This window comes from Taudactylus pleione, unplaced genomic scaffold, assembly GCF_031769625.1.
Source record: "Taudactylus pleione unplaced genomic scaffold, aTauple2 ptg000619l, whole genome shotgun sequence".
Lineage (NCBI taxonomy): Eukaryota > Metazoa > Chordata > Amphibia > Anura > Myobatrachidae > Taudactylus > Taudactylus pleione.
The window spans coordinates 2,681,490-2,709,411 of NW_028285021.1; the positions used below are offsets into that span (position 1 = coordinate 2,681,490).

A 27,922-nucleotide genomic window follows, 5' to 3' on the forward strand; every position below is an offset into this window, starting at 1 on the left:
GGAAGCTCTCAGAGCTCGCAAGAGCTGTCCTTTGCGATACTAACCGCATATGTTAGTACTTATGTGATTAGTAAGGTTGTGGTTACTGGTGGAATGGTCACTGCGACCTTAGTACATCCCGGCCTACAAATGAGGAGGAGCTACAAGATGGTGACTGGGAGGAAGCAGGAAAAATGGTTCTTCTCTGCTTATCTCCTCCAACAAGACTTGTTCCAGCTCATAACACTATCCTGAGATGTCATTACAATTCTGTCTAATACTGCAGCAAGCAGAGCATACAACAGTTAAATAAATCGAGCTATTAAAGGCAGATTGCCATTCCCCGTATCAGACTGTAAGCGATGTTAGACAAAAATGAAGGGCCTGAAAGAGAAATCAAAGACTTCTCTGTGTAAACCCTATTCAGAAAATGGAAAAGGCTGTAATAACACCTTTTAGCGCATAAAATGGGGAAACATGGGGTTAACACTATTTGTGATAGAAACTTTCAAAGCCTTTCATGGCCACAGCACATCATCTAACATTTGTTGCATTTCAACCTATATTCCTCTACAACAATAACAATAAGAACCTTCTTCAGGTTATACATGTAAAAAACCCATAAAGACTAAGGGGTCTATTCATTGTTAATTATCGGGGTCTTAGCAGACCCCGAAAATTAACATATTAACTCGCCACAAGCGTCGGAGCACTTCACCATCATCCAAAAATCAGCTGTCTCCAGAAACGTAGCACTACCGAGTCGCCTAGTGCGCCTGCGTGACCCTGAGTTTATGCAGGTGCACAAAGCCCCAGCGTCCGGAGGAGGGATCCGAAAGGCGGCCCTGGCTTCCTTCCCACAGAAGATGGAGAATGCTCCCACAGTCCAGCTCTGAAAATATTGTATATACGGGGCTTGATGAATTTCTCTCCCCATACCAGTGTAGAGATATCTGTGATACCAGTGTATGGGGGCAGTGGGCTACATCGGAAGTGAAAGCTAAGCAGGATATATCTGTGATACCAGTGTATGGGGACAGTGGGCCACATTGGAAGTGAAAGCTAAGCAGGAGATATCTGTGATACCAGTGTATGGGGACACAGCTTGTCGGAGTGATTCTTCTCTTAAAGGACCTGTGAGTGCCGCCATTGTACCCCTCTCTGTTGTGTATATTGTGATAGGATCACTGGTAAAGTGGTCTGTGGCAGGTACATTTGTCCCAGATTCCTGTCTTATGTGTTCTAACCCCCCAGGAGAAAGTGTGCAGTGTAGCAGGCTTGAGTCTCGGCTTTTTGAAAAGCCGGTTTGGGACCTGGGGGTTGTGGGTGAGAGGAGAGGGAGGGCTCCACCCACGGCCACTCCAGGTTTTGGTTCTCTTAGCCTGGTAACAGGCTTGTTAGGTTTTCCACCTGAGAGTGGCCAATATAAGCCTAGTGTGTTGAGGGCTGATTGTCTCACCTGGGAGAGCAGACAGGGAGTTTGCTCAGAGACACTTGAAAACCTAACTGTAAGTGTTGTGCTGTGCCCTTGTTGCTGGTGAGGGCATTAGGCCCTGCCAGGTTCTGGTAGTGAGGGAACTACCTGTGAAGTTAGTGCCCCGACAGGGCTAGGATTTATGTTTATGTTTTCTTTATGTTTGTTTCTGACATTGTACAATAAAGACTGGCGCCGACCAGCTTGTACTTGTATCCAGTCTGGCGTACTGTTTCCCAGCTGCTGTGTGTGAAAGGAAGGAGTCCTCTACCCAGGAGAGGGACCCCCTAACCTAACTGTGTCACAATATGGTGGAGAATGCAGGCAACCATACATGCTGAAGTTGCAGCAAGAGGAAAACTTTCCGTTTAAAAATTAAAGGGACAGACACCCAATTTGTGAGTGTGGAAATAACACTGTGTCCTTGGAGTCCCATAGAGGAGGCGTCAGCCAATGCTCTGAGAGGCAAGGTTCAGCTTCCAACCTACACCCCAGGACAAAATGGAGGACATGATTAAGGCCTTGCTCCAAGCTACAGCAGCTCAGCAGGAATCTACCAGAGCTCAGCAGGAGACGAACAAACTTCATCAGGAATCTACCTGGGCTCAGCAGGAATCCACCAGGGTGCAACTGTTGGCCTTGGAGACAGCCCAGAGGCAACAACAGGTCGCCATCGAGGAAACCCGCCAGGCCTTAGCGGAAAACAGCCAGGCCATAAAAGAGGTGGTACAGCACCTGGTCGCCCGGCCAAGATATGTTACTACTGGTCCTCCCACCACCACTCACTCCGTACGAGCCAGTCACTACCTCCAAAAGATGACTTCGGGCGATGATGTGGAGGCCTATCTCGCCGCATTTGGAAGAATGGCCGAAAGGGAGAGTTGGCCCAAGGAGCAGTGGGCAAGTCTGGTCGCCCCTTTTTTGTCTGGGGAGCCACAAAAGGCCTATTTCGACTAATGCCTGGCTAATGCCAAGGACTATAAAAAACTAAAACAGGAGATCCTAACTCGCTTGGGAGTCACCACCTTTGTTCGTGCCCAATGGGTCCACCGCTGGGAGTTCCATATGGACAAGCCTCCACGTTCGCAGATGCATGACCTCGTCCATCTGTCCTCAAAATGGCTACAGCCCGAGACGCTGACGGGACCACAGATCGTGGAAAGGGTCATGATGGACCGGTACCTGCGATCGTTACCTGCGACTCTGCGCAAGTGGGTGAGCCATGCAGACCCTAAGTCCGCGGACCAGTTGGTCGAGCTGGTGGAGAGGTACGTGGCGGCTGAGGAGCTGATGAGTATGCCCCACCGAGCCCCGATGAACTCCCACAGACACTGGTAAGACTGTTCCAGGGGAGAAGGGTGCTGGGCGGTGGAATGTACCTAAGACTGAGGGTGTAGAACCTGGAGACAGGCCTGCCAGGCCAGGAAGGTTCTTGCCCCGTAAACGACTAGACATTAATATGACTCAGTGTTTCCGATGTGGTGGCTTTGCCCATATTGCTGCTAATTGTTCACTTACAACTGAACCTATGCAATGTGATACTGCTCATGTCTACCGCAGGGGGTCTTTCTTTGCACAGACAGCCTGTACGGCTGACCGGCAGGCTGAGACTGATAAGCACATGTGCGTACTCACTGTAGATGGCAACCGAGTAGAGGCACTGTTAGACTCTGGTAGCTTGGTGACACTTATAAAAGCTGAGCTGGTGAACCCCTTGAGGCATACAGGGAAAACTGTTGGTGTGACCTGCATACATGGGGATACTCGATATTATGTTACGGCCGAGGTGAACATCGAGACACCATGTGGCTCTGCTATAGTTTCTGTGGGTTTGGTGCATGGTCTGGTGTACGATGCAATATTGGGGAGAGACTTTGCTCACTTCTGGAAGTTGTGGGAAAGCCGTTTTGTTCCAGAGGTGAACAACCCCGATCCATTTGAGAAAGTTGTCGATGTAGTGGAGGAGGGAGTTTCTTCTGAGTCAGAGTTATTCCCTTTTTCTACTATGGTTGGCGAACTAGAGAATGCGGAACGTGACGGTGGCCCGCCAACTGATGTGCCTCCCATTGAGGTGGGAAGTGTTGTTGGGCCAGGTGATCGTCTGCCTGATTTAGAGGCCAGAAGAGAGGTCTTTGCCGTGGAGCAGTTGAATGACCCTACTTTGGTAAAAGCCAGAGAGAATGTAAAAGTAGTTGATGGTAAACCCGTAGACCCTGATAGTCCTTTGTCCTATCCCCACATGGCAATGTGTCAGGATTTGTTATATCAGGTGACTAAGAAGGGGGAAGATATTGTGGAACAACTAATAGTTCCCAAAGCCTACAGAAGAACAGTGTTGGATCTGGCCCAAGGTCATATAACGGCAGGCCATCTAGGGGTAGAGAAAACCACTGAGCGAATAATGCAGAGGTTTTTCTGGCCCGGGCTTCATAAAGAGGTGTCTGACTTTTGCGCATCCTGCCCTGAGTGTCAGTATCATGCTCCCAGGCCACATTTTAAGGGTCCACTAGTTCCATTGCCTATTATAGAGGAGCCGTTTGAAAGAATAGCGATGGATTTGGTTGGACCCTTAATGAAGTCTGCCAGGGGACACCAGTATATTCTGGTCATAATGGATTACGCTACCAGGTACCCGGAAGCGATCCCGTTGCGCAATACGTCAACCAAGACCATTGCCAGAGAGCTAGTTCATGTCTTTAGCAGGCTGGGTATACCCAAGGAGATACTAACTGAACAGGGTACACCGTTTATGTCAAAAGTCATGAAAGAGTTATGTCGCCTGTTCAAAATTGAACAGTTAAGAACTTCGGTTTATCACCCCCAAACCGATGGGCTGGTCGAGAGGTTTAACAAGACGTTAAAACACATGCTTAGGAAGTGGTCGACAAGGATGGTAGGGATTGGGATTACTTATTGCCGTATTTATTGTTGGCCATAAGAGAAGTTCCCCAGTCCTCCACCGGGTTTTCACCCTTCGACTTGTTGTATGGGAGACACCCAAGGGGGTTACTAGACATTGCCAAAGAGACATGGGAGGGGCAGTCTAGTCCTTACAAAACCGTGATTGAGTATGTTTCTCAAATGCAGGAGAGAATTGCTGCGATAGTGCCGATAGTGAGAGAGCACCTGGAACAGGCTCAACAGGCACAGCAGAGGGTATACAACCGCAATGCTCGGTTACGCAGCTTTGCTCCTGGGGACAGAGTGTTAGTATTGGTTCCCACTGTGGAAAATAAACTTTTGGCTAAATGGCAAGGGCCCTTTGAAATCTTAGAAAGAGTGGGGCAGGTCAATTACAAAGTTTACCAGCCGGGGAAAAGAAAGCCGGAACAGATATACCATATAAATCTGTTAAAGCCCTGGAAAGATAGAACGGCACTGTCGGCCGTCCGAGCCCCTCCAGTAAATCCAGGGCCCTTAGTTCCCGAAGTGACAGTGGCAAAAACCCTGTCGGCAATTCAACAACAAGAGGTCAAGGAGTTTCTGATCAGAAATAGGGTGCTGTTCTCTGACGTACCTGGGAAAACCTCGGTCATTAAACATGACATCATCACTGACCCAGGGGTTAAAGTTAATCTAAAGCCCTATAGGTTGCCAGAAGCACCAAGAGAATCGGTGTCTAAAGAAATTAAAAATATGCTAGAGTTAGGGGTTATTGAAGAATCACATAGTGAATGGTCAAGTCCCATTGTGTTGATTCCAAAGCCCGACGGGAGTGTGCGTTTCTGCAATGACTTCCGAAAGTTGAACAGTGTTTCAAAATTCGATGCCTACCCGATGCCAAGAGTGGATGAATTGATTGAGAGACTAGGGACGGCAAGTTATTTAACCACTCTTGACCTAACCAAAGGGTATTGGCAAGTACCGTTAACCGAGAACGCCAAACAAAAGACAGCTTTTTCAGCGCCAGAGGGCTTGTTTCAGTACAAGATGTTGCCCTTCGGGCTACATGGGGCACCTGCTACCTTCCAAAGAATGATGGACAGGATTCTAAGGCCCCATAGACGGTATGCGGCTGCTTATCTGGATGACGTGGTCATTCATAGTCCTGAATGGAAGTCTCACTTACGCAGGGTACAAGCAGTTTTGGACTCCATCTATAAGGCAGGTTTGACAGCCAACCCAAAAAAGTGTTGTCTAGGCATGGAGGAAGTAAAATATCTGGGATACACCATTGGCAGAGGCCTGATAAAGCCTCAGCTCAATAAAGTTGATGCCATACAAAACTGGCCATGGCCTCTGAATAAGAAGCAGGTGAGAGCCTTCTTGGGAATTACGGGGTACTACAGGAGGTTTATACCCAACTTTGCCACCATGGCAGCCCCACTGACTGACCTGACCAAAGGCAAACAAAAAGTCATGGTAGAATGGAGTCCTGAGGCAGAGAAAGCTTTTCAGGAGTTGAAAGTAGCATTGTGTTCCCAACCAGTCCTGATGACTCCTACCGGCCACTCCAGGTTTTGGTTCTCTTAGCCTGGTAACAGGCTTGTTAGGGTTTCCATCTGAGAGTGGCCAATATAAGCCTAGTGTGTTGAGGGCTGATTGTCTCACCTGGGAGAGCAGACAGGGAGTTTGCTCAGAGACACTTGAAAACCTAACTGTAACTGTAAGTGTTGTGCTGTGCCCTTGTTGCTGGTGAGGGCATTAGGCCCTGCCAGGTTCTGGTAGTGAGGGAACTACCTGTGAAGTTAGTGCCCCGACAGGGCTAGGATTTATGTTTATGTTTTCTTTATATTTGTTTCTGACATTGTACAATAAAGACTGGCGCCGACCAGCTTGTACTTGTATCCAGTCTGGCGTACTGTTTCCCAGCTGCTGTGTGTGAAAGGAAGGAGTCCTCTACCCAGGAGAGGGACCCCCTAACCTAACTGTGTCACAATATATATATATATAAGAATACAAAGCTGGCGGCACTCAGGAGACTTTTGTCAATAAATAAACTTCTGTGCTTTAATTAATATAATTTTGTCAATTATTAATTGAAAAAAGTCTCCTGAGTGCCGCCAGCATTGTATTCTTATTATGGGGGATTCGCACCGCAAAGGAGGGCACCGGGAGCAAGCTGTCCCTGACTAGGATGGGAGTGCCGGACTGAACTTGGACATATATATATATATATTTATAAAACAAATAGTCAGGTCGCACACACCTACATAAAATCTTCAATGTGGGTGCCCGGTAATAGTAAGTCCAGCAGCAATACCACAAGTTTCCCAAATACGGTAAACCTGAGGAACCAGCACACCACCAAATCAAGTATTTCAATAAAGCATATTGTAATGTGGTATCAAAAAGAGATATGTAAAAAAGCCATCATAGAGCCAACATCAATAAGAAGGTTGTGAAGTACACATCCATCACTGGAGACTTTCAACAGTGGGAAGAAAGATAGTGACCGGCCATCCCAACGGGCAGTTTCGGCACATCAAGCCTTTATCAGGGCTGACCCTTGATAAAGGCTAGATGAGCCGAAACGGCCCATCTATATATAGTTGTAAACTGTGTATCTTGCTAGTGCTATATAAAATAATAATAGTAATATATAGATTATAGCATGTGGAATTGATAATATTTGCTGACACAATTCTATATCCTTTTCTTTTGTGCATTACAGCACCATAAATCCATTCTTCTGCTCCGCGCAGTAAAACTCTTTATTTATTGCATGTAGCTGTTACACTTGCCGGTGCCCCACTTGTCATAGTAAGTAGATAGCAGCATGATTTTATGTTGAGGGAAAGCAGGTTTTTACCAGTTCCTTCCTTGTGACTGGTGAGAAGCCACATAAATGATGGGGACTATTCCCAGAGCGCAGCTCACATTATAAAAATAACATCTGCACAATTCTGACCCCAGATGGAAACAGAGAATAAAACAACTGCTTCCTAATGAGTTTGGCAGGTAAGGATGTGAGGCCACAAGGGTTTGTTTGTATACTGGGGAGAGGAGCTTACACAATGGTAACAGCACACACTCATGGTGCAAGTTTGTGTACACACGTGAACCTGCACAGGCATTGCTGGCGTAATCAGATGTACCCTTAAAATACAGACACAGCACCTTTGCATGGCAACATAAATAAAGGTCACAGCTTTTATTTACATTTGGGCACAATTTGAACGGTGGTGCCAGAACAGCGCTTCAAAGTACATGCCGGAGAACTGAAGGGAGTGTCTGCAACAGCCGACAAAGGTTTCACTTACTGCCACTCATGGGCTACTAAAGGATATCCTGCTAATAATTCATTGGCCGTTATTGCCCAGCCCATTGTGTAAGGCCCCTACCTATGACCCGTCTGCAGATTAAGAGCCGTATTTAATTTGAGCCGAACCGCGTTAAGTTAACGCGGCCTGGACTTAACGTCGACTTCACCTGTTTTGGAGGCGGAAAGGTATCGTGCGCGTGCACGCTTTACCCCGTATTCATTTGAAAGTACGCGTAAACGGGACCCGGCGATACTTTAACAAGCAGAAAGTACTGTCAGTTTTGGGGAAATCAGCCTGTCACCCCCCCCAAATGATGCTGACATGGGGGGTTCACTGTGGTACCCCCCAATTTGGCTTCCTGAAGGTATTCTGTGTTTTTAAATGGGCTCAATAGCTGCTAAATAGCGTTTTTCTATACCTGATGCAGAATAGTATTTAGGAGTATTTTTTCCAGAAAATAAGTTATCCCAGCAAATTTCAGGTACTTGAAAATGGGGGTCAGCATATTTAAAGTTGAAAAAGTGAAGTTAAAAAAATGTTGAAAAATCCACCTGCCGCAAACACCTGCAATAAAAAAAACACCTGGGGCATACTTGGGGACCCCACCAGAGTCAAGTCCGCTAGTTTTTAAGTTTGTACCCCAACATTTATTTTTTTTTGCCCCCTTTTTCAAAGTAAATTTTTGGGGTGTCCTTAAGTTTTTTATGACATTTTTTTGACACAGATTACCTTTGGGGGACTGTCTGAAGGCTGCACGGGGTTCCCGAAACATTGCACCCCAAAACCCCAATTCTGCACTTTTTTCCACCTGCCATTCATAGGCAATACTTTACGCCTATTACATTGCATTGACTTTCCGCCTAGACGGAGAGTCTTTCAAATTGAATACGGGGTAAAACCAAAACAGGCGATAATGACGTCATCGGCGGTAACTTAACGCGGATCCGGACTTAACGCTTCAAATTGAATACGGGCCTAAAACGTGTTAGTCAACATTTTTGGAACATAATAGGGAATGAGGGATTTCTTCAGTTCAAACATTTACCCATATTGGACTCACTTTTTGAATTTTCTTTCATCGCACCTGGCAGTGATGCTTGCGCTATGCCATCTGGGTCATATTTCCTAAATTTAACATAACATTCTGAAGACATACCCACGCAGGGAAGGAGATGAAAAGTTGTATTGGAACTGTGCATAATAGATAGGACTATGGGCCTGATTCAGAGCCGGATGCTATTTGCGCTCGCTCGTTTAGAAAAAGGGGCCGGCTATTTAAATTGAGCGCTCGCTCTTTGCGGTATGTTGACGCCTCTATGTCTGAGCGAGCGAACGAAATATGCGCTCTTTATTTTGTAAAGACGCCCCCTGGCCGCTCGCATCCTACGTCATCTCTGCTATTTATTTGATTAATCGAGTACATCGAAATGTGTCTGAACTGCTCGCAGTGCTTGTGGTAGGATTATCCTATTGCAATCATGCGAACAGTTCAGGCTAAGAAACAACCAAGTGACGTGGTCGATGACGCTGCTTTGTTAATTATGCACACCTTAAAACGCCTGTTTTGACCTTTTGGCACGCCTGCGTTCGGATCTCCACTCCCCGTTTTCAAGCACCTTCCCCTGTTACCACCCACAAACGCCTCATTCTGTCACTCAAATTAGCAGGCATTCGCTATTTTGCGAGCACACAATTTCCGACCGCAATGACTGGTTCGTGCATGCGTATTACAACCCATACGCATGCGCAGTTGTGCAAACATCGCTCGGAGCGAACGAGCGGCTCTGAATCAGGCCCTATGTACAAATTCCACCAATAATGCAGACTGAACATCTAAATGAATAAAATGAAAAAAAAAATTCCGTTCTAAGAAAAAGGAGCAGCTCAGTATAAAGTAGATTTCTAAGATATTGTTATAATACGAGCGCTATAAGTAAATAATATTGAGTTTAAAATGACCATTTATGTATCTGAAATTGTATCAAGTAAAAAAATATCAAGTAAAAAATGTTAAAAAGGTATTGAGCATCAAAGTGTGTATCTATGAAAATGTATCAGTAAAAAGATAAATGTAAACAAATGTTATATGGCAGAATGTGTATTAATAGAGCACTTTTAAAACATATGGAAAATAAAATAAAAGCACGTGCTTTTTATAAAACAAAATGGTGTTTACAGCTCTTTTGAGATAATTGTTGGAGAGTCCGTCAGCAGGTGAGCAGCGTGACTCACAGTGGGGCCAAACAACGAAGCTGGCAAAAGCGGAGAGAGAACCAAAGTCCAGTTAACATCCAGCAATACAGGAGCCGCACTGTGCACGGAAGCGGGTGACGTCACATCACCCGTCCTGGCTGACGAACACCACAAGCGGGCTTTCCAGGGCATGGCCACGGCAGCAGCAAGGAGAAAACCTGCCACACCACAGAGGAAGCCGAGGAGGTAAGATAGGGAACACCGCTACCGCCGTTGTTTGGCCCCACTGTGAGTCACGCTGCTTACCTGCTGCATACAGTCTGACGGACTCTCCAACAATTATCTCAAAAGAGCTGTAAGCATCATTTTGTTATATAAAAAGCACGTGCTTTTATTTTATTTTCCATATGTTTTATGTTTTAAAAGTGCTCTATTAATACATATTCTGCCATATAATATTTATTTACATTTATCTTTTCACTGATACAATTTCATAGATACACACTTTGATACTCTATACCTTTTTAAAAAAATTGACTTGATATTTTCTTACTTGATACATTTTCAGATACATAAATGGTCATTTTAAACTCAATATTCCTTATAGTGCTCGTATTATAACAATATCTGAACATCTAAATGATCATTCTTAACAAAAGTATTACAGGATGACCATACTGCTGCTTTAAACAATTCTTCCAATGAGACCTTTGCTGAAGCAGCCCAAGAAGTTGGACCTGCCCTGGCTGAGTGAGCCTTGGCCCTGATTCAGAGCCGGACGCTATGACCAGAGCGCTCGCTCTAAATCAGGGCCCACCTCCATAAATATGGAGCGTCCTCCTGGACGCTCGTATAGCTGTGGGTCACCACCCACAGCCTATACGAGCGTGCAGGATGATGGTCGCGATGGTCTTGACCATCGCGACCATCACCAGTGCGAGCAGAAGCCTGCGGTTGAGTTTCTCAACCGCAAGGCCAGGAGTGATTTTGGCTCTATCAGAGCCAAAATCACTCCCACTGACATCACTAGTGATGTCAGTGGGGCCGGCTTCTGACGGTAGGCGTTCCCTTGGGAACGCCTCCGTCTGGCAGGCACGCCCACCAAAGGGGGCGTGCTGTCAATCAACATCGACAGCACGCCCCCTTTGATCAGACACTACGAGCGAAGGAAAGTCCTTCGCTCGTCGCGTCTCGCGCATGCGCACGACGGAGCTCCCTCCGTCGTGCGCATGCGCAGTGCAGACCATCGACCCACTTGCGAGCGGACAGCCGCTCGCGAGTGGGTCTGAATCAAGCCCCTTGTTCGCTGTAGACTTGTGGTCACTCTTTATACATTTTATTGTCGCAATAAAAGCTGCTCCTCTTACAACAGAGGAGCAGAACTTTCATTCCATTGTTTTGGCTGCAATGGCCGGGTGATAGATCACTGGCAGACCGAGCACTTGGTGTAGATTTGTTTGAGTTAGGATGCATCAGATTCTGTTAATTTATTTTTATTTTTTTCCAAAATATTTTTATTAAAGCAATGAATGTTACATCACAAGCTGAAGGATACTTAAATAATGCATACAATAAACAGCAATGAATACATTTCATTGATAGATGAAATCAAATCAAGTTTTCTATTGCATAAAATTGTAATGGTGCATACACACGGTCAGATTTTTCTTCAGATCTGAACAATAACGATTTTAAAAATCGTTTAATAGTTCATATCTGAAGGAAAATCTGACATATCTGACATGTTTGAACGATGAACGATGCGCGTTCCCGATGGTCAGATAACGATATCTGACATCTGATGTGTTTGCAGTCCGTTTTGGACGATTTCAGTAACTTGAATGCAGTCAAAAATCGTTCACAGAACAAATCATTCAAATCGTTGGTCAAATCGTTCATCAAATCGTTCAGATCGTTCAAATCGTTCATCTGACACATCTGACCGTGTGTATTCACCTTAACTCTTGTATGCAAAAACAAAGTAACAGTATATTGACAAAATTAGTCACAATGAAGAAAATATAAATAGAGTAAAATTGTGCTCGCTCGTCTCAACCCCCCCTCCCCCAGGCTCCAAGCAGTTCCCATGTTTGTTTAGTGAGTTTGGGATTTATCAGCTGAAGAAAGTGTCGCTATATAGCTCTCCCATACATCAAAAAAGTATCCAACCTTCGTCTCTTTTTCCAAAGTAGTTCCTACCCATTCCATCCTGAAAAGATAAAAAAGCTTGGCCTTGAAAAGGCTAATAGAGGGGGATTCAGGATGTATCCAAGTTTGCAATATGGCCTTTCTTGCTGCTGCACTTACTGCCAGTAACCATTTTCGACACCCTCTGGTAACATACAAATCCTGGGAGATGATTCCAAACAGTGCCCAATCTGGTGTTAAGGGTAAATAGTTAGTTAAGTGTTCCACAGAGTAGGTACGAACACGGGCCCAGAACTGGCGTAGATGCTGTTAATTTTATGTCCTTCCACATGCCAGGAGGGATTGACTCTTTGTGTCCTTCTGCCTTTCAGATCCATTTACAGTGGTGGCAATTTGAGTCCCATTACTCATCAGCTGGTGATCATTTTTGGTGAATGCAGCCTCTGGTTACAGCTTTGTGTATGGGAACCATATTATAATCTGGTACATAGGCACTTGATCAGTTATACACTATGTTAATTAAGAAAGCAGATCTTCTGTGTGGTGCAGCATCCCGTGATGTCAGTAGAGTCTGCTTTATCCATTGATATCAACATGGTTTGTGTCATCCGGTGATGTCAGGATGGTCTGCATCAACCGGTGATGTCAGGATGGTCTGCGTCATCCGGTGATGTCAGGATGGTCTGCGTCATCCGGTGATGTCAGGCTGTTCTGCGTCATCCTGTGATGTCAGGATGCTCTGCTTTATCCGATTAGATTGGGATGGTCTGCGTCATCCATGGATGTCAGGATGGTCTGCGTCCTCCAGTTATTTCAGGGTAATCTGGCAGTGTTAGGTCAAGAGTGAAGCGATCCTTGTCTACCCTGCACTTCTATAGCAAAAGATACTTGTAATAGTGATCTAATACAAGTCAGCAATTCATATCACCAGAAAATCTAATGAATTATGAAAACATTGACACTCATCTTTAACTAGCTTAATGCTTGCACTAATTGAGTGATGTGTGATTTGTTACTGTAACAGGAGCACATGTGATCCATGTAAGTACATACTACTTTGTTTCTGGTAAGTATGCAGATTACATACATTTTTCCTAATATTAAATTGTCTGTAAAGGCCAGCATGAATGCAAGCTACAGCCTACTTTTTGAAGATTTTCAATTGTGTAACTGTATTTATCTAGAATAATAATATATGATGTATAGATCCATATTTTTACCAAAGTATTTAAGTTTGCTATTCAACATCAAGGGTCCTTTTTGCACATATTTAAGCTCCTAGTACAGTACTGAAATGCTGTAAAAGTCCTGTACACTTACCTTCACAGCCAAGGAAATGAAAATCTTTAGTTTTATCTTGTAATGCAACTGTCCATAGAAGCTCCTTGCCTCTGAGGCCTCCTTACAGACAGATGTCCATGATGTTAGTGTATGTTATTGTCACCTCTTGATGTGTTACTGAGAACATTGTTACTGGTGGGGCGTCCAGTATATGTGTGAAGTGGAAGCATTTGGTGTGAGGCGTTTCAGTCCATGTCAGCTCACTACTCAGTGGGGGATCATTATTAAGAACGTGTATTTATAAGACGCTACAAGCTGACAACAATGGACAGGCAGGGAAACGATTAAATAAAACAGAATAAAACATAAGATACATGAACGTACAAGTCACTTGAGAACGACTGTACAGCAAGACTGGATGTTTGTACATTCTCAGAGCAGGTAGAATCATACAGTACGGAGAATGTGTGCAAGTATTACAAATTAGGTGACGTTCACACAGGTACAGATAGCACAAAGCATACTCACCGACTTTGCTGCCCCCTCTTCCGGGAGGGGGCAGTCAGGTCGGCAAAGAGGGGGCGTGGTGGCCGGGAAAGTGGGCGTTCAGAGGGCGTGGCGGTATGATTGAGTCATCGTGGCCCTGTCCCCGCTATACAGCGCTGAGAAAACAGGCATTAGATAGCAGGGGCGTGGATACGATTATATGATTAATCAAATCATTGCGCCCCCACCCTCCGAAATGCCCACTTGAGCTCTGTAAGTGGAAAGCCACATGGGGGGGCGAGAGGGTGCAGGTGGTGGAGCAGGGCGCAGGAAACTTGCCTATTTTTTCAGGTGGCCGGGAGCGCCACCTGATTTCTGCGCAGGACGCTCGCAAGCGGGTCGATGGTGCCCTACTGCGCATGCGCACGACGGAGGGAGCTCTGTCGTGCGCATGCACGAAACCCGGCTAGCGACGGGGTAGCCGTCGCTCCGGGTCTCGCACCAAAGGGGGCGTGCTGTCGATGTTGATTGACAGCACGCCCCCTTTGGTGGGCGTGCCGGGGGCGTGGCTGCCAGACGGAGGCGTTCCCATGGGAACGCCTACCGTCTGAAGCCGGCTCCACTGACATCAGTAGTGATGTCAGTGGGAGTGATTTTGGCTCTGATAGAGCCAAAATCACTCCAGGGCTTGCGGCAGCGAGACCCTACTGCATGGTCTCCGTCGCAAGCCCGATGGTGATGACCATCATCATGGACGCTCGCTGTAGCTGTGAGTGGTCACCCACAGCTATGCGAGCGTCCAAGAGGCCACTCCATTTTCATGTAGGCGGGCCCTGATTCAGAGCGAGCGCTCTGGTCAGAGCATCCGGCTCTGAATCAGGCCCAGTGTGCCAATGGGTGGACATGAGACATAAAAAGGTTCTGAAAAGCTTGTCCACGAGAGCTTACAGTCTAGATGATTTAGGAGTTCCCCTTTAATAACCTCTTCAGATTTTAACATGTCATTGGAACTTTGGGCCTGATTCAGCAAGGATTGCACGGCTGCGTGTGTATGTACCTTAAGGGGTCTATTCAGTCATCACTTAATGTCTACAAAAGCAGGTGAAAATTAACATTTTCTCCTGCAATTGTAGATTTCACCTGCAATTGTAGAAATTATGTTATTGGGCCATTCATCAAGAAGGTAAAATAGGAGATATCACAGATACCTCCTTACCTTACTCTCCCAGAATGGCCAGCTGTCCCCATACACTAGTATCACAGATATCTCCTGCTTACCTTACTCTCCCAGAATGGCCCGCTGTTCCCATACACTAGTATCACAGATATGTCCTGCTTACCTTACTCTCCCAGAATGGCCCGCTGTTCCCATACACTAGTATCACAGATATGTCCTGCTTACCTTACTCTCCCAGAATGGCCCACTGTCCCCATACACTAGTATCACAGATATCTCCTGCTTACCTTCCTCTCCCAGAATGGCCCGCTCTTCCCATACACTAGTATCACAGATATGTCCTGCTTACCTTACTCTCCCAGAATGGCCAGCTGTCCCCATACACTAGTATCACAGATATGTCCTGCTTACCTTACTCTCCCAGAATGGCCCACTGTCCCCATACACTAGTATCACAGATATCTCCTGCTTACCTTCCTCTCCCAGAATGGCCCGCTGTCCCCATACACTAGTATCACAGATATCTCCTGCTTACCTTCCTCTCTCCGAAAGGAGCAGTGAAAAGATTTACAAACACTTTGGAGAGACAGCTGATTTTCAGATCAGCTGTCTCAGAGCCGGAGCAATGATGAATTGCTGCGGCGCTCGCGGCGAGATGGAATGTTAATTTTCGAGGTCCCTTTGGACCCCGATAATTAACATAATGAATAGGCCCCTAAGGCCCCTATTTACTACAATTTCAAATGCAGGTTGTAGTGTGATAATTTCACCTAAATTCGCAATGTGAATTTAGGAATTATCATGAGAATGTATCGACATTCTCAAGCAGGGACAGAGCTTTCTCGCAAGCTCTATCCCTGCAAATCCTCACCGCACACTTCTCACTGTGTGTTTCTAAAAATATACAGTTAAAGTGCCTCCACGCATGTGCCGATACTGGCTAGTGCTACCTCCCCCCCCAAACACCCGCCGACCCCCCTCCCCCGTGGCCGCTCCGCCATCTCCCGAGCTGACACTTGGCTCTGTAGTCGGTGAGCTCTCTCCTCCGATCAGCTGGTCTGTGACCCTGTTTAGCTGTGCTGTAAACTGAGATGCCAGGAGATGCCTAACCCTCTCTCTACCCTAACCCTCCTAATCTCCCCCTAGCGCCTAAACCTAGCCTTCCCGCACCCTAAACCTAACCCTCCCCCCCTTAGTGCCTAACTCTAACCCTCCCCCCAACCTCGCTACATACCTTTGAGATTCCGTAGGTCAGGATGCTGGCGCCAAGATTCTGACAAGTATCTGGATTTGGGCGCCGGCATTCTGAGTGCCGGAATCCCCGCAATTTGGATATTGACTGCATCCCTAGAGTTAGAGGTGTTCCCCTTTGGAAGCTTACCAGCTGCTGCTGATCTTGAGAGGCGCTGGGATAAATACCTTTTATTTATTTTAATTACTACACGAAAATGTTGGGAGGTATGCAAACTAGGTATGCTCCTTCCGCTCAAGGGCGGGGAATGCCGGGCAAGTAATACAGCTCCTGACTGCACACTGATCACTGCTGAAACCTATGATAGGGAAACATGGTAGGACATTTACTGCGGTCACAACTATGACGTGTCAGTGATTATGGCAAATTTCTATGCAGTTGAAAAACGGATAACGGGAAGTAAAATACCTTTCAGTGTCTCTTTCCATAGTTGGGTTTATGCAATTGTACAATCTCTGAAAGTTTCCCCATAATATGGATACCAAATAATTGTCATCTCATCTACATTATGCAACTATAAGGTCAGGAATTACAATTATATAATTCAATTTTTTACACAATATTTTTATTTAACTAATGTAATTGAAAAACAAATGATTAGTCTACCCCATTACCAGACTAATAGATTCAGTGTACACTGTGTCATCTTACCTTGGCTCTATTAGAACTAGGGATGTGCAGGCTCGGATAGGTTCGAGTTTGCACGTGGAGTTCGGATTTTTCCCTCCAAAAAAACGGAACTCAGAAAGAGGCAAAACGTCATCTTGCATGGACGAACATCATCATTCCTGGACAAAAGTCCAGGAATGATGATGTTCGTCCATGCAAGATGACGTTTTGCCTCTTTCTGAGTTCCGTTTTTTTGGAGGGAAAAATCCGAACTCCACGTGCAAACTCGAACCTATCCGAGCCTGCACATCCCTAATTAGAACAATAGCGGAGGTGTCCAAAAATGGTGGCAGAGCAGGATAAGGGGGAGAGGTGTGCGGTGCGACCCGCGGGCCGGCGGCGGGAAGAAAGGGGGGCACTTCCTTTCACACCTGAGGTCGCAGGGTGGCCAGTCAGCAGGGGCTGGGTAGGGTTAAAGCAAGGGGCAGGGGGGAGGCTCAGTTAGTCGCCGGGGAGCAGCACAGGAAGAGATCCATCTAGTGGCTGAAAAGCGGCAAGGGGGGTGCAGGAGGCAAAAAAAAAAGAAAACAGATGGAAAGTCTGCAGCGCAGGAGCCAACAGGGCATCTGCGGGGGGTGAGTGATTTACCAGCAATATATGAGGCCACAGAATCCAACGGCCCAGAGTTGGGAGGGGAGGAGCACAGCCTCCGTTCGGAGCCCCATCACCACCCCAGTACACCCTCCCTGCAGATGTGACAGGATACCCTCTCCAGCATTCCTGGGAAGAAGAAATATTACCCCACTGAAGCCATCACAATGCATTTGGGGCTTTGGCAATGAGCAAGACCCACAGGGATCATGGGTTTATGTTGCTTCAACGCAGCTACTTAAAGGACTACAGTATATCAGCCTCCTCCTTTCAAACAGAGAGGCATAGCATGGCAAAGTTCAGCTCATCATAGCAGGGGTTGGGGGCAATTAAATGGCAGAGCAAACACAGAGCATCACCAGCAGAATTCCCACTACCCGTAATGCCCACTGCTTCTTTCGGTGCCCTGCAATATAGTAAATAATAAGGTAAAATAAATAAAGCTGTGACCGGAATTGTACCCAATACTTTGCCTCTGTGTTGACTTCTTGTGCGGATGATAAGTGGGGTAATAGTGGGTCGCAGGCAGGTCGCCCTCTGCCCCTTACATGAAGGTGTGACCTGAGACTGCCCTCCCACTGTAATACATCCAGCAGCAATGACGTCACACTGTTTAAATAAACCATATGTTATTTACAGTAAACGTGTAATTTATCATTTCTCTTTTATTGATAAGGTGCTGCCTATGTGTATGGCAGGGAATAGGACGTGACTAAAGGGGCCTATCCATTGAACGACATGAAAGTCTGAACGTCCAGCGTGCAGATTTTCATGTCGCTGAGGTGCGGGCACCGCACTGAATGACGGTCACTGAACGTCTTCAGTGCAGGAGCCCAATCTCCCTATCTATTAACATGCCGAACCTGACGACCGTCGTCAGGTTGACGGGCATGTCCGATAGTCGGGATCGGCAAGGACCCAGCGTGCACGCGCATCGCTGGTCCTTGCCGGCTATCCACTTGCAGACTTTCTGCACGTTCCCTTGGACGCATTGTGCAGAAAGTAGGCAAATGGATAGGCCCCTTTAGACAGACTGCCCTGGTGTGATAAGATGAGAATAATTAGGGGGGCTATTGCAACACACACGCAGTAATAGTTCTGATTAAACTGATTGCATCAAACTAATCTTTGTAAACAGTAATATAAAAAAATACGCACACAAATTACCAGGAAATAATTACGTGTGTGCCTTTTTTTGTTTGAGTTTTTTTGTTTACTGTTACCTTGGAAATAATGTATACTGTCATTACTTTTTATTTCGCATTGTTGATACATTATGGGCCTGATTCAGATCCGGACGCAATAGGTGCATCGGCCTCTGTTGACCAACATTTCATTAACTGCCCGTGCGCCAGAGTCTTGGTGCCCATGTGCCGCACTGCTGCTGTGGCTCTGGGTCACTGTATGTGGGTAGTCTGGGGGCGGTGTGTAAGACACAGACATGTCGCCGGTGTTTTAGGGACGTGACGAAGCCAGGGACTTTGTCTTTCAGCGCAGATTCACTGGCTTCAGCACCTTAATGCTGTGGACCTATAACCTATTGGTTATTCAGATGTCTGATGTACGCCGCAATGTTCCTGATGGTGATCTGATGGTCTACGTAGGTCCGATGCTAGGTTACTTGGCACCCAGCGCCGTGCTGTGCTCCCCCTCCGCCCCTTCCCTCCCTGCTCCCTCCCCGTGAGCTTCTACTAATAACGCCAACGGGTGGGTGGAGAGCGGGGTACTGACAGAGCTGGACCCTGGTGCCCTTGTGCGGCCGCACGCCCGGAATGTGCTTCGAGCCGGCCCTGAGTCTACGGACTCAGACAGTGGATTAGAGAAGCCGGCAGGAGGCATCTTTTTACACAAGACACCTCCTGCGGCATTTGCATATTGTCGCACAGCCCCTGCGTACAAAGACACAGCACCAGCGATATATCCGTCCACCGATGCATTAGGTCCATGATGTGATTTTTTATAAGTGTGCTGAATTAAAAAAAACTAAGATACTCCTGTCTATGAAATCCATGTGGCCGTAATTGTATGGTTGGTGAAGCGTAACGTGTTCTGCTTTCTCTGATGATTCCGCTGCCAATGTCACGTTGTAGAAAGCACATGTATGCAAAAGACTATTAATCTCAGCCAAGTATAATGTATCCCAGGGAAAGGCAATTTGTGGCACTCCAGCTGTTGTAGAACTACACATCCCAGCATACCCTGCCACAGTTTAAGCATGCCCTAACAGCATACTTACCTACTCTCCCGGAAGTCGCAGGAGCCTTACGATTTTTTGGGTAGCCCCCCGCAAACCCAAAAGAGTAGGTAGATCTCTCGCATCCTGCCCACGTCCTAGTGAAGTGGGCAGGATGGGCAGATTTTACAAGGAATTTGCAGGTCCGTAGGGTGGGAAGGGGGGTTAAATGACGCAAATCACGCGTCATTTAGCCCTGCACCTCACCGCGGATCCGTAAATCTCAAGCTTTTCTCGTAAAAAGGGCGAGACCTAATGACGCTTAGTCTGGCCCCGCCCCCCCAAAGCTGACAGCAGTGTCTCCTCTCCGGGCTGCTCCCGGAGAGGATGATAGGAAAGCTGGTAAGTATGCCTAACAGCAAGACTGTGGCAGGGCATGCTGGGATGAGTAGTTCCACAGCATCTGGTGTGCAACAGGTTGCCTAACCCTAATGTATCCCATGTATTATTAAACAGTTGTGGCAGAATTTTTTTTTATTATTAAAATAACATCTGTACGCAGAAAACTTGGCGCCAGCGTCTAAGTTTCCGCTTTCATTCTGTGCGATCATAGGACTACTCATATGGTCGATCTGTGACCACCTCTGCGAGTTTGGACACACTTGCTCGGATCTGCGAAGCCGCTGGTGGCCGTCTCAATGCATGCAGCCGCCTGGAAGGAAATGTATTAAAAAATGTTCACACTGCGGCTGTGAATGGGATTGCAGTTGTGATAGCATTAGCGTACATATCTGAAGCAGGTCCTCAGTACCTTGCTTGCCACCTATGAAAGCACAGAGAAGTTCACTCTATGGGGCATATGTATAAAAGCTTGATGTGAGATAAAATTGTGAGATATATATCACCAACCAATCAGCTTCTACCTTACATTTTGCAGGCTGTGTTTAAGAAATGATAGTTTGGAACTGATTGGTTGGTGATATATATTTTACAATTTTATCTCACATCAAGCTTTGATATATATGCCCCTATGTCCATCCGATACGTCAAAACATTATTGTATATTTACAGATTAAGGGCCATATTCAATATTGGAGCGAAAAGTCCGTACTGGACTTTTCTCTCCACATCGGAGCTTTTCTGGGGATAAAGTATCGGGCGCGTGCTCACTTTATCCCCGTATTAAATTTGGAGCCGGCGAAAACAGGAGCCTGCGGAAAGGTAAGTATCGGGAAAAATAGGGGAATTTTCAGGAATTCACCCTGGGACCCCCCTAATGATGTCCTGACATGGGGGATCACTGTGGGTACCCCCGTTTAGCCCTGCTGAAGGTAATTAGGGTTTTTAAATAGCCGCGACAGGTGTCTTTTTGCGGCTATGAAGAAGTGATGAAGAATAGCACTTAGGAATAACTAATTTAATAAAAAATAAACCTATCAAATTTGGGGTACATGAAAATGGGGGTAAGCATATTTTAAAGTCCCTAAAGTTAATTACAAAAAATTCTGCAAAAATGCACCTGCCGCTACTCTGCGCAATGAAGAAAACACCTGCCGCATACTTGGGGACCCTACCAGAATTAATTTTCGTTAGTTTGACATTTTTTTCCCTTATTTTTTTGTTTTCACCCCCAAAGTTTATTTTTTGGGGTGTACCGGTTTTTTTCACAACTTTTTTTTGACACAGTTTTTTTTTTCAAATGATACTCCCAGGGGTGCAGCTAATTCTGCACTTTTTTTCGCCATGTTAAACATGGTGAACAGTTATCCCCGTTTTTTTACAAAGTCTTTTCACACCGGCGAATACCGGTGTTGAATACGGACCTAGATGTGCAGTGTGTGATATATCTTTCTGGTGATTCCTCCCCTCTGACACTGGCAGAACATGTGCAGCGTTACAGCCAAATATAGATGTTTTGGGTGCAATAACATTGGAATGAAGTCTATCTCTGTAATGCAGCAATGGGAAGCTTACCTATAGTAGGATCAGCTGCTGAAATGATCAATGTGTTTTTCTCCCAACGCTTTCATTTTTACATTTCCTGTCACTAGGGCATTTATTATGTATGCTAAGAAAAGATCTAACAGGCTAAAAACAAACACATTTAAAGTTAGAATATTATATCTTGGTCATTGAGATCAGTTGATAATAGGTGTCCTAGTTATTAGGACTCAGCTACACCAGCAATTTGTCATCTGCTGAAAAATCTTAAGCTGGGCATACACTTCCAGATAAAATGCCTGTCAGACCGACAGACATTTTATCTGGCAGCCTGCCAGCCGCAGCTGTCCGCGGCATACACTGTGAGATTACTCAGAGTATTAACTCTACATCTGAGCTCCGCCCCCGGGGGAGGAGACATTTCCCTGTTCCTCCTACGGGAAGGAACACAGGAAATATCTGTCTGTCGGCCGCGGCTGGGCATACACTGCCCGATGCGGCCAACATTGCACTTATAAATATCGCATCGGACGGGCATGCTGGACAATCCGGCTTGACCGACCGAGCAATATTTAACCCTCTGTTGCCCGCACACACGCTACAATTATCGGGGTGATCCGCGGATATCGGGCGGATCGCCCTGATAATTGTAGCGTGTATGGCCAGCATAACTAACAGGCCGCTTGTAATGTCTCATCTGCAGCCTTCAGATTTCCGGCCATTGTGCTATGGCATTTTGTTGCTTCTTGCCAGCATTTCTCTGTGGGGTACAAGATAAAACGAGCGAGATTTCCTTGGAGTTTATTCCGCAATGGTTTGGCTTCATGTATTAGTGGTTATAACCACTTATCTACTTTTGTAGGCTGTGCTCTGGGAGATCCTACTGTAGGTGAGGGAGGTCCAGGTGCAGCTTCACCCGCATGATGTAATGCTGCAATACTCGGGATTACCAAGTGGGGTCGAAGTCATAGTCGTGCCCCCATCTCGCCAACTTTACGGGAAAAGTTATCTACTCTCCCAGGATCTTTGGAGACCTCTCCCACATTCGGGAGTCTTCTAGAAATTCTGGGAGAGTAAGTGTATATGTCTTAGATGATCACATAGGTGAGAGTACATTAGGAAGTGCAAGCGGAAGGTGTAAAATGTGTCCCATTAAAAGTATAGGACTAGGTCTGATTCTTGGTCTACGCCACCTCTGAGCAGGAGGAAACATCAGATCACGCGCACCTACAAAACTGGGATCGCCCTCGTACACACCCAATTTTCTTCCACAACATTTTATTTTAATAACCAAGTGATTGTACTGCAATGACTGCGTTTAAGTCAGTGGTTCTCAAACTCGGTCCTCAGGACCTCATACTGGTCACGTTTTCCAGGTCACCCAGCAGGTGCACAGGTGTATTCATTACTCACTGACACATTTTGATAGATCCACAGGCTGAGCTAATGATTTCACTTGTGATTCTGTGAGGAGACCTGGAAAACATGCACTGTTTGGGGTCCTGAGGACCGAGTTTGAGAACTTGTGCTTTAAGCAAACCTGTCCAATGAACCCTTGATATTTACCTATAGCTGTATGCAGTAATGAAAAAACAAACATTACTTTTCCTCTACAAGGTAAAACTAGACTCATTTGTGCGCCTAATCCGTACTGTTTGAGGCACGCCATGATTAACCTCCAATCAACACCTCCAATCGGAAAGTGCACATTTTTCCATCCCTGCAACTGTTGTCATTGTGGTTTGCAAATCCATATGCCTTCCTGTAAAACCAGGGCCACCTGCATAAACCAGGGCCACCTGCATAAACTAGGAGCTTGAAGTTAAAAAAGAGCATTTGGACCGATGGTTGCAATGGTGACCCGAGGCAGGGTCTGCCGACACTGCACTCAGATCTATCAGATGCAGCAAGAAGGGGTCTATTCCTCCCAGACATCTCCTGCTGCATTTTAATTTTGTTGGACGATATTGCACAGCTGCTTTTGTGCAGCTCTGCAATACCGTCCATCTCTGAATCAGGCGCAGTGTACAGGTGGCACTGTAGAGCAGCAACAATCACTGGGAAAATGGCGGCGGCCATTTTCCCGGTGACTCGCGCATGTGCAGTACTGCTGTCCCCAGGAAAACGGGACGGGCGCCATTTTCCTGGAGACCCACGCAGTAGCTGCACCCGCCGACTGCGGCGGCAGTGGCACCACTAGAGAGAGGAGGGAGCCCGCTCGAGTCTGCACACGGGCCTCCTGCTCGCCTTAAAACGCCCCTGGCTGCAGGACCGATTTCATATGTCTGTGAACGCGGTCGTTCACAGACATATCGGCTGTACGCACCCGCCAATGTACTCGCGATATATCGTTCAAACAAACAATATATTGACAAGTGTGTACCCAGCTTTAGTGCCTCCATATACTGTAAATTACTGATTATGTTCAATGGTTCCATACGGAAACAGGAATGCAACAGGAACCGTAGCATAGTGGATGTTATGAAATACTGGTCCCTGCTGAGTGTAATGTACTGGTTGTTGTATTGTTGTGGTCATTGCTGAATTTCTGCTGGGTATAGCATGTGCTGGGCCATGCTGGGTATAATATACTGGTCCCTGCTGAGTGTAATGTACTGGTTGTTGTATTGTTGTGGTCATTGCTGAATTTCTGCTGGGTATAGCATGTGCTGGGCCATGCTGGGTATAATATACTGGTCCCTGCTGAGTGTAATGTACTGGTTGTTGTATTGTTGTGGTCATTGCTGAATTTCTGCTGGGTATAGCACGTGCTGGGCCATGCTGGGTATAATATACTGGTCCCTGCTGAGTGTAATGTACTGGTTGTTGTATTGTTGTGGTCATTGCTGAATTTCTGCTGGGTATAGCACGTGCTGGGCCATGCTGGGTATAATATACTGGTCCCTGCTGAGTGTAATGTACTGGTTGTTGTATTGTTGTGGTCATTGCTGAATTTCTGCTGGGTATAGCATGTGCTGGGCCATGCTGGGTATAATATACTGGTCCCTGCTGAGTGTAATGTACTGGTTGTTGTATTGTTGTGGTCATTGCTGAATTTCTGCTGGGTATAGCATGTGCTGGGCCATGCTGGGTATAATATACTGGTCTCTGCTGAGTGTAATGTACTGGTTGTTGTATTGTTGTGGTCATTGCTGAATTTCTGCTGGGTATAGCACGTGCTGGGCCATGCTGGGTATAATATACTGGTCTCTGCTGAGTGTAATGTACTGGTTGTTGTATTGTTGTGGTCATTGCTGAATTTCTGCTGGGTATAGCACGTGCTGGGCCATGCTGGGTATAATATACTGGTCCCTGCTGAGTGTAATGTACTGGTTGTTGTATTGTTGTGGTCATTGCTGAATTTCTGCTGGGTATAGCATGTGCTGGGCCATGCTGGGTATAATATACTGGTCCCTGCTGAGTGTAATGTACTGGTTGTTGTATTGTTGTGGTCATTGCTGAATTTCTGCTGGGTATAGCACGTGCTGGGCCATGCTGGGTATAATATACTGGTCTCTGCTGAGTGTAATGTACTGGTTGTTGTATTGTTGTGGTCATTGCTGAATTTCTGCTGGGTATAGCACGTGCTGGGCCATGCTGGGTATAATATACTGGTCCCTGCTGAGTGTAATGTACTGGTTGTTGTATTGTTTTGGTCATTGATGAATTTCTGCTGGGTATAGCATGTGCTGGGCCATGCTGGGTATAATATACTGGTCTCTGCTGAGTGTAATGTACTGGTTGTTGTATTGTTGTGGTCATTGCTGAATTTCTGCTGGGTATAGCACGTGCTGGGCCATGCTGGGTATAATATACTGGTCTCTGCTGGATGTCATGTTTCCCACTGGGGAAGATGGACAAAACTTGAGTGTCAGAGTGATTTTCCTTGCTGTATTTGCACTACATATTTTTATTCTCACCCCTTTACCAGAGGGGACAAGAATGGTGCTGTGGAGTGGAGATATGATTTGGTCATTCCTGTACCTCCCCAATGTTAGATTGCCTGTGACTCGTAGTTTTGTATTGCTAGCTGACAATGCAGCTGCCGCATTAAAGAACACATCATTCCCACAGACTGCCAGGGAAGCAAATCAAATGGCTTCTCAGCTCTTTGCTGAACTCCACCTATTTTTTATTTTTTTTTTCCAATTAGTATCCTCAAACTGATAATAACGATTTACCAAATATTTCTATTCATTTGTGCTGCCATCTGGTGGAAGTAAAGCACATAGCAGTGCTGTCTGTACTATCTCTACAGAAAAGTTTGAAAAGCTGTAAAGCTTTCACATCCACGCCATTCACCGTCTCCAGGGGTGTCCCCTCCATACCTCCGTATGGCTAGCACTGAGCTCTACACCCCATGATAATTTTTAAAAGTAGTGTGGCAGAAACAAGAAGATAAGTGATGCTGTTTTCAAAATAATCCACTGAAAAATGAATACATTTATATAAATATATACTTAAAATGGGTGTTAAAAGTGGTTTTGAGTATACTGTATGTCATCTTCCCCTCCCCACCTTATTCTGGGACAGGGAGTCATCTCACTTACATACTGACGGTTGGCTGACTATTTTCAACTATGATTGGGCAATTGTGTGTTTTGGGAGTAAGTGTATTATAGAAAGTACAGACTTTTTTTTTTTTGGTCTTTTAGCTGTCTCCTGGGTCAGATGACGAAGACGGCCATGACACCTCAGGACGGGAAACACTTGGTCGCATTCAGTTCAGCGTTGGCTACAACTTCCAGGAGTCTACTCTCACAGTCAAGATCATGAAGGCGCAGGAGTTGCCGGCCAAGGACTTCAGTGGGACCAGTGATCCATTTGTGAAGATTTATCTGCTGCCAGACAAAAAGCACAAGCTGGAGACCAAGGTGAAGAGGAAAAACCTCAACCCTCACTGGAACGAGACCTTCCTCTTTGAAGGTAAGACACCGGTGGTGAAAGGAAGCAGAGATTACTTCTTATTTTGCTCCAGTTGTATTCTCAAGACTATGGGCCACCAATGCTCAGAAGCAGGACATATTATAAATGTATGATCTAAAGGTGGGTACACACGGTAAAATGTGTACCCATCGATGTGATCGACGATCCAAGGGCCGACATATCGGGCGGTCCCTACAAACGGGACAATCTGGTGCCCGACCGCCCCCCCCCCCCCTTCTTAGCACTACATGGGATCGACAGTCGATTCGCCTGATCTTTTGAACATGCAGGCGAAGCGACGGACGACCCCATAGGAGCGCACGATATCGTGTATACACACGGAACAATATTGCTGATTTATGCCGCCCACCCACTACAAGATGCAGGAACGACGGCACGATTTCGGCATAATTGTGCCGTCGTCCCCCTAGGGGTGAAGTACATACACTGAATGTTCAGATGTTCAGTGTATGCAGATCAATCATCCCGAACATGGCAACCTGACGGCGGTCGTCAGTTTGACCGTCATGTGTGGGCGATGATAGATGTTAAAAACGACCAGTGGGCACGTGCATTGCTGGTCGTTTTTAACATTTTACCGCCCGATTTGCGGATGATTTGCAAGCGATTGCACGATAACGACGTCGTTATCGTGCAATTACCTGTCAAAATCACGTAGTGGATTGTCAGCATTATCGTTCCAATCCGTCGGATCGTTGGCAATATCGTTCCGTGTGTAGGGGCCTTAATACCAATTCCCTCACAGGGACTGATTCTGAGTTGTATGCAAGGTCGCTGTAGTCGCCGGTGCCTAGTCTGGTCTGGGGGAGGGAATGGCATGATGGGGTCCCCACAATTTTTCACTACCAGCACTAATCTTAAAACCCAGGACTGGTAATGAAATGACAGGAAATTCCCACGCTGTTTATTTATTTATTTTTTTATATTATTTTTACACTTTTTTTTTTTTTTTTTTTTTTAATCATTTTATCACTGTAGAAGCCTGCACAGATCTCAGGGATCTTTGCAGGGATGCAAACCACAGCAAGATGGCGGCGCATGTGTCATTCTGTTCATGCGCAAAATGACACCAGTGGGACTTCTGGGTCATAGACCTGTAAGTCCCTCATTCGCAAAGCGGAGGGTGGCGTAATGCATCGAATCCCGAATGTGAGGCGTCACATATCCTGCCCATTGTTTCTTATTTAGCTGTGGACACTTATATGTTAGCGATTGCTGATTATAGAGCTGGGTACCTTAGCTTTATTAATATGTTCATAATTAATATGTTTAATTTTTTTTATTCATTGTTAGATTTTACATTTTGATTATGTGGGGAATAGTGTTCTAATGAGTGATTAGTGTGCATGGAAAACTTTGTGTAAGTGCATTTAGGGCTTCATTCAGAGGCGGCCGTACGGTCTAC

At 46.0% G+C, this 27,922-nt stretch overlaps 1 protein-coding gene across 6 annotated transcripts in view; it reads left to right on the plus strand.

Moving 5' to 3' along the window:
* The window catches only part of SYT7 (synaptotagmin 7), a 412,892-nt gene that overhangs the window by 328,401 nt on the left and 56,569 nt on the right, over positions 1–27,922 (plus strand). For all 6 annotated transcript variants that reach the window (XM_088454514.1, XM_088454515.1, XM_088454517.1 and 3 more), the window contains one exon: positions 26,226–26,496. In XM_088454514.1, the coding sequence (XP_088310640.1) occupies positions 26,226–26,496 (271 nt within the window). The remainder of the gene's footprint in view (positions 1–26,225; positions 26,497–27,922) is intronic.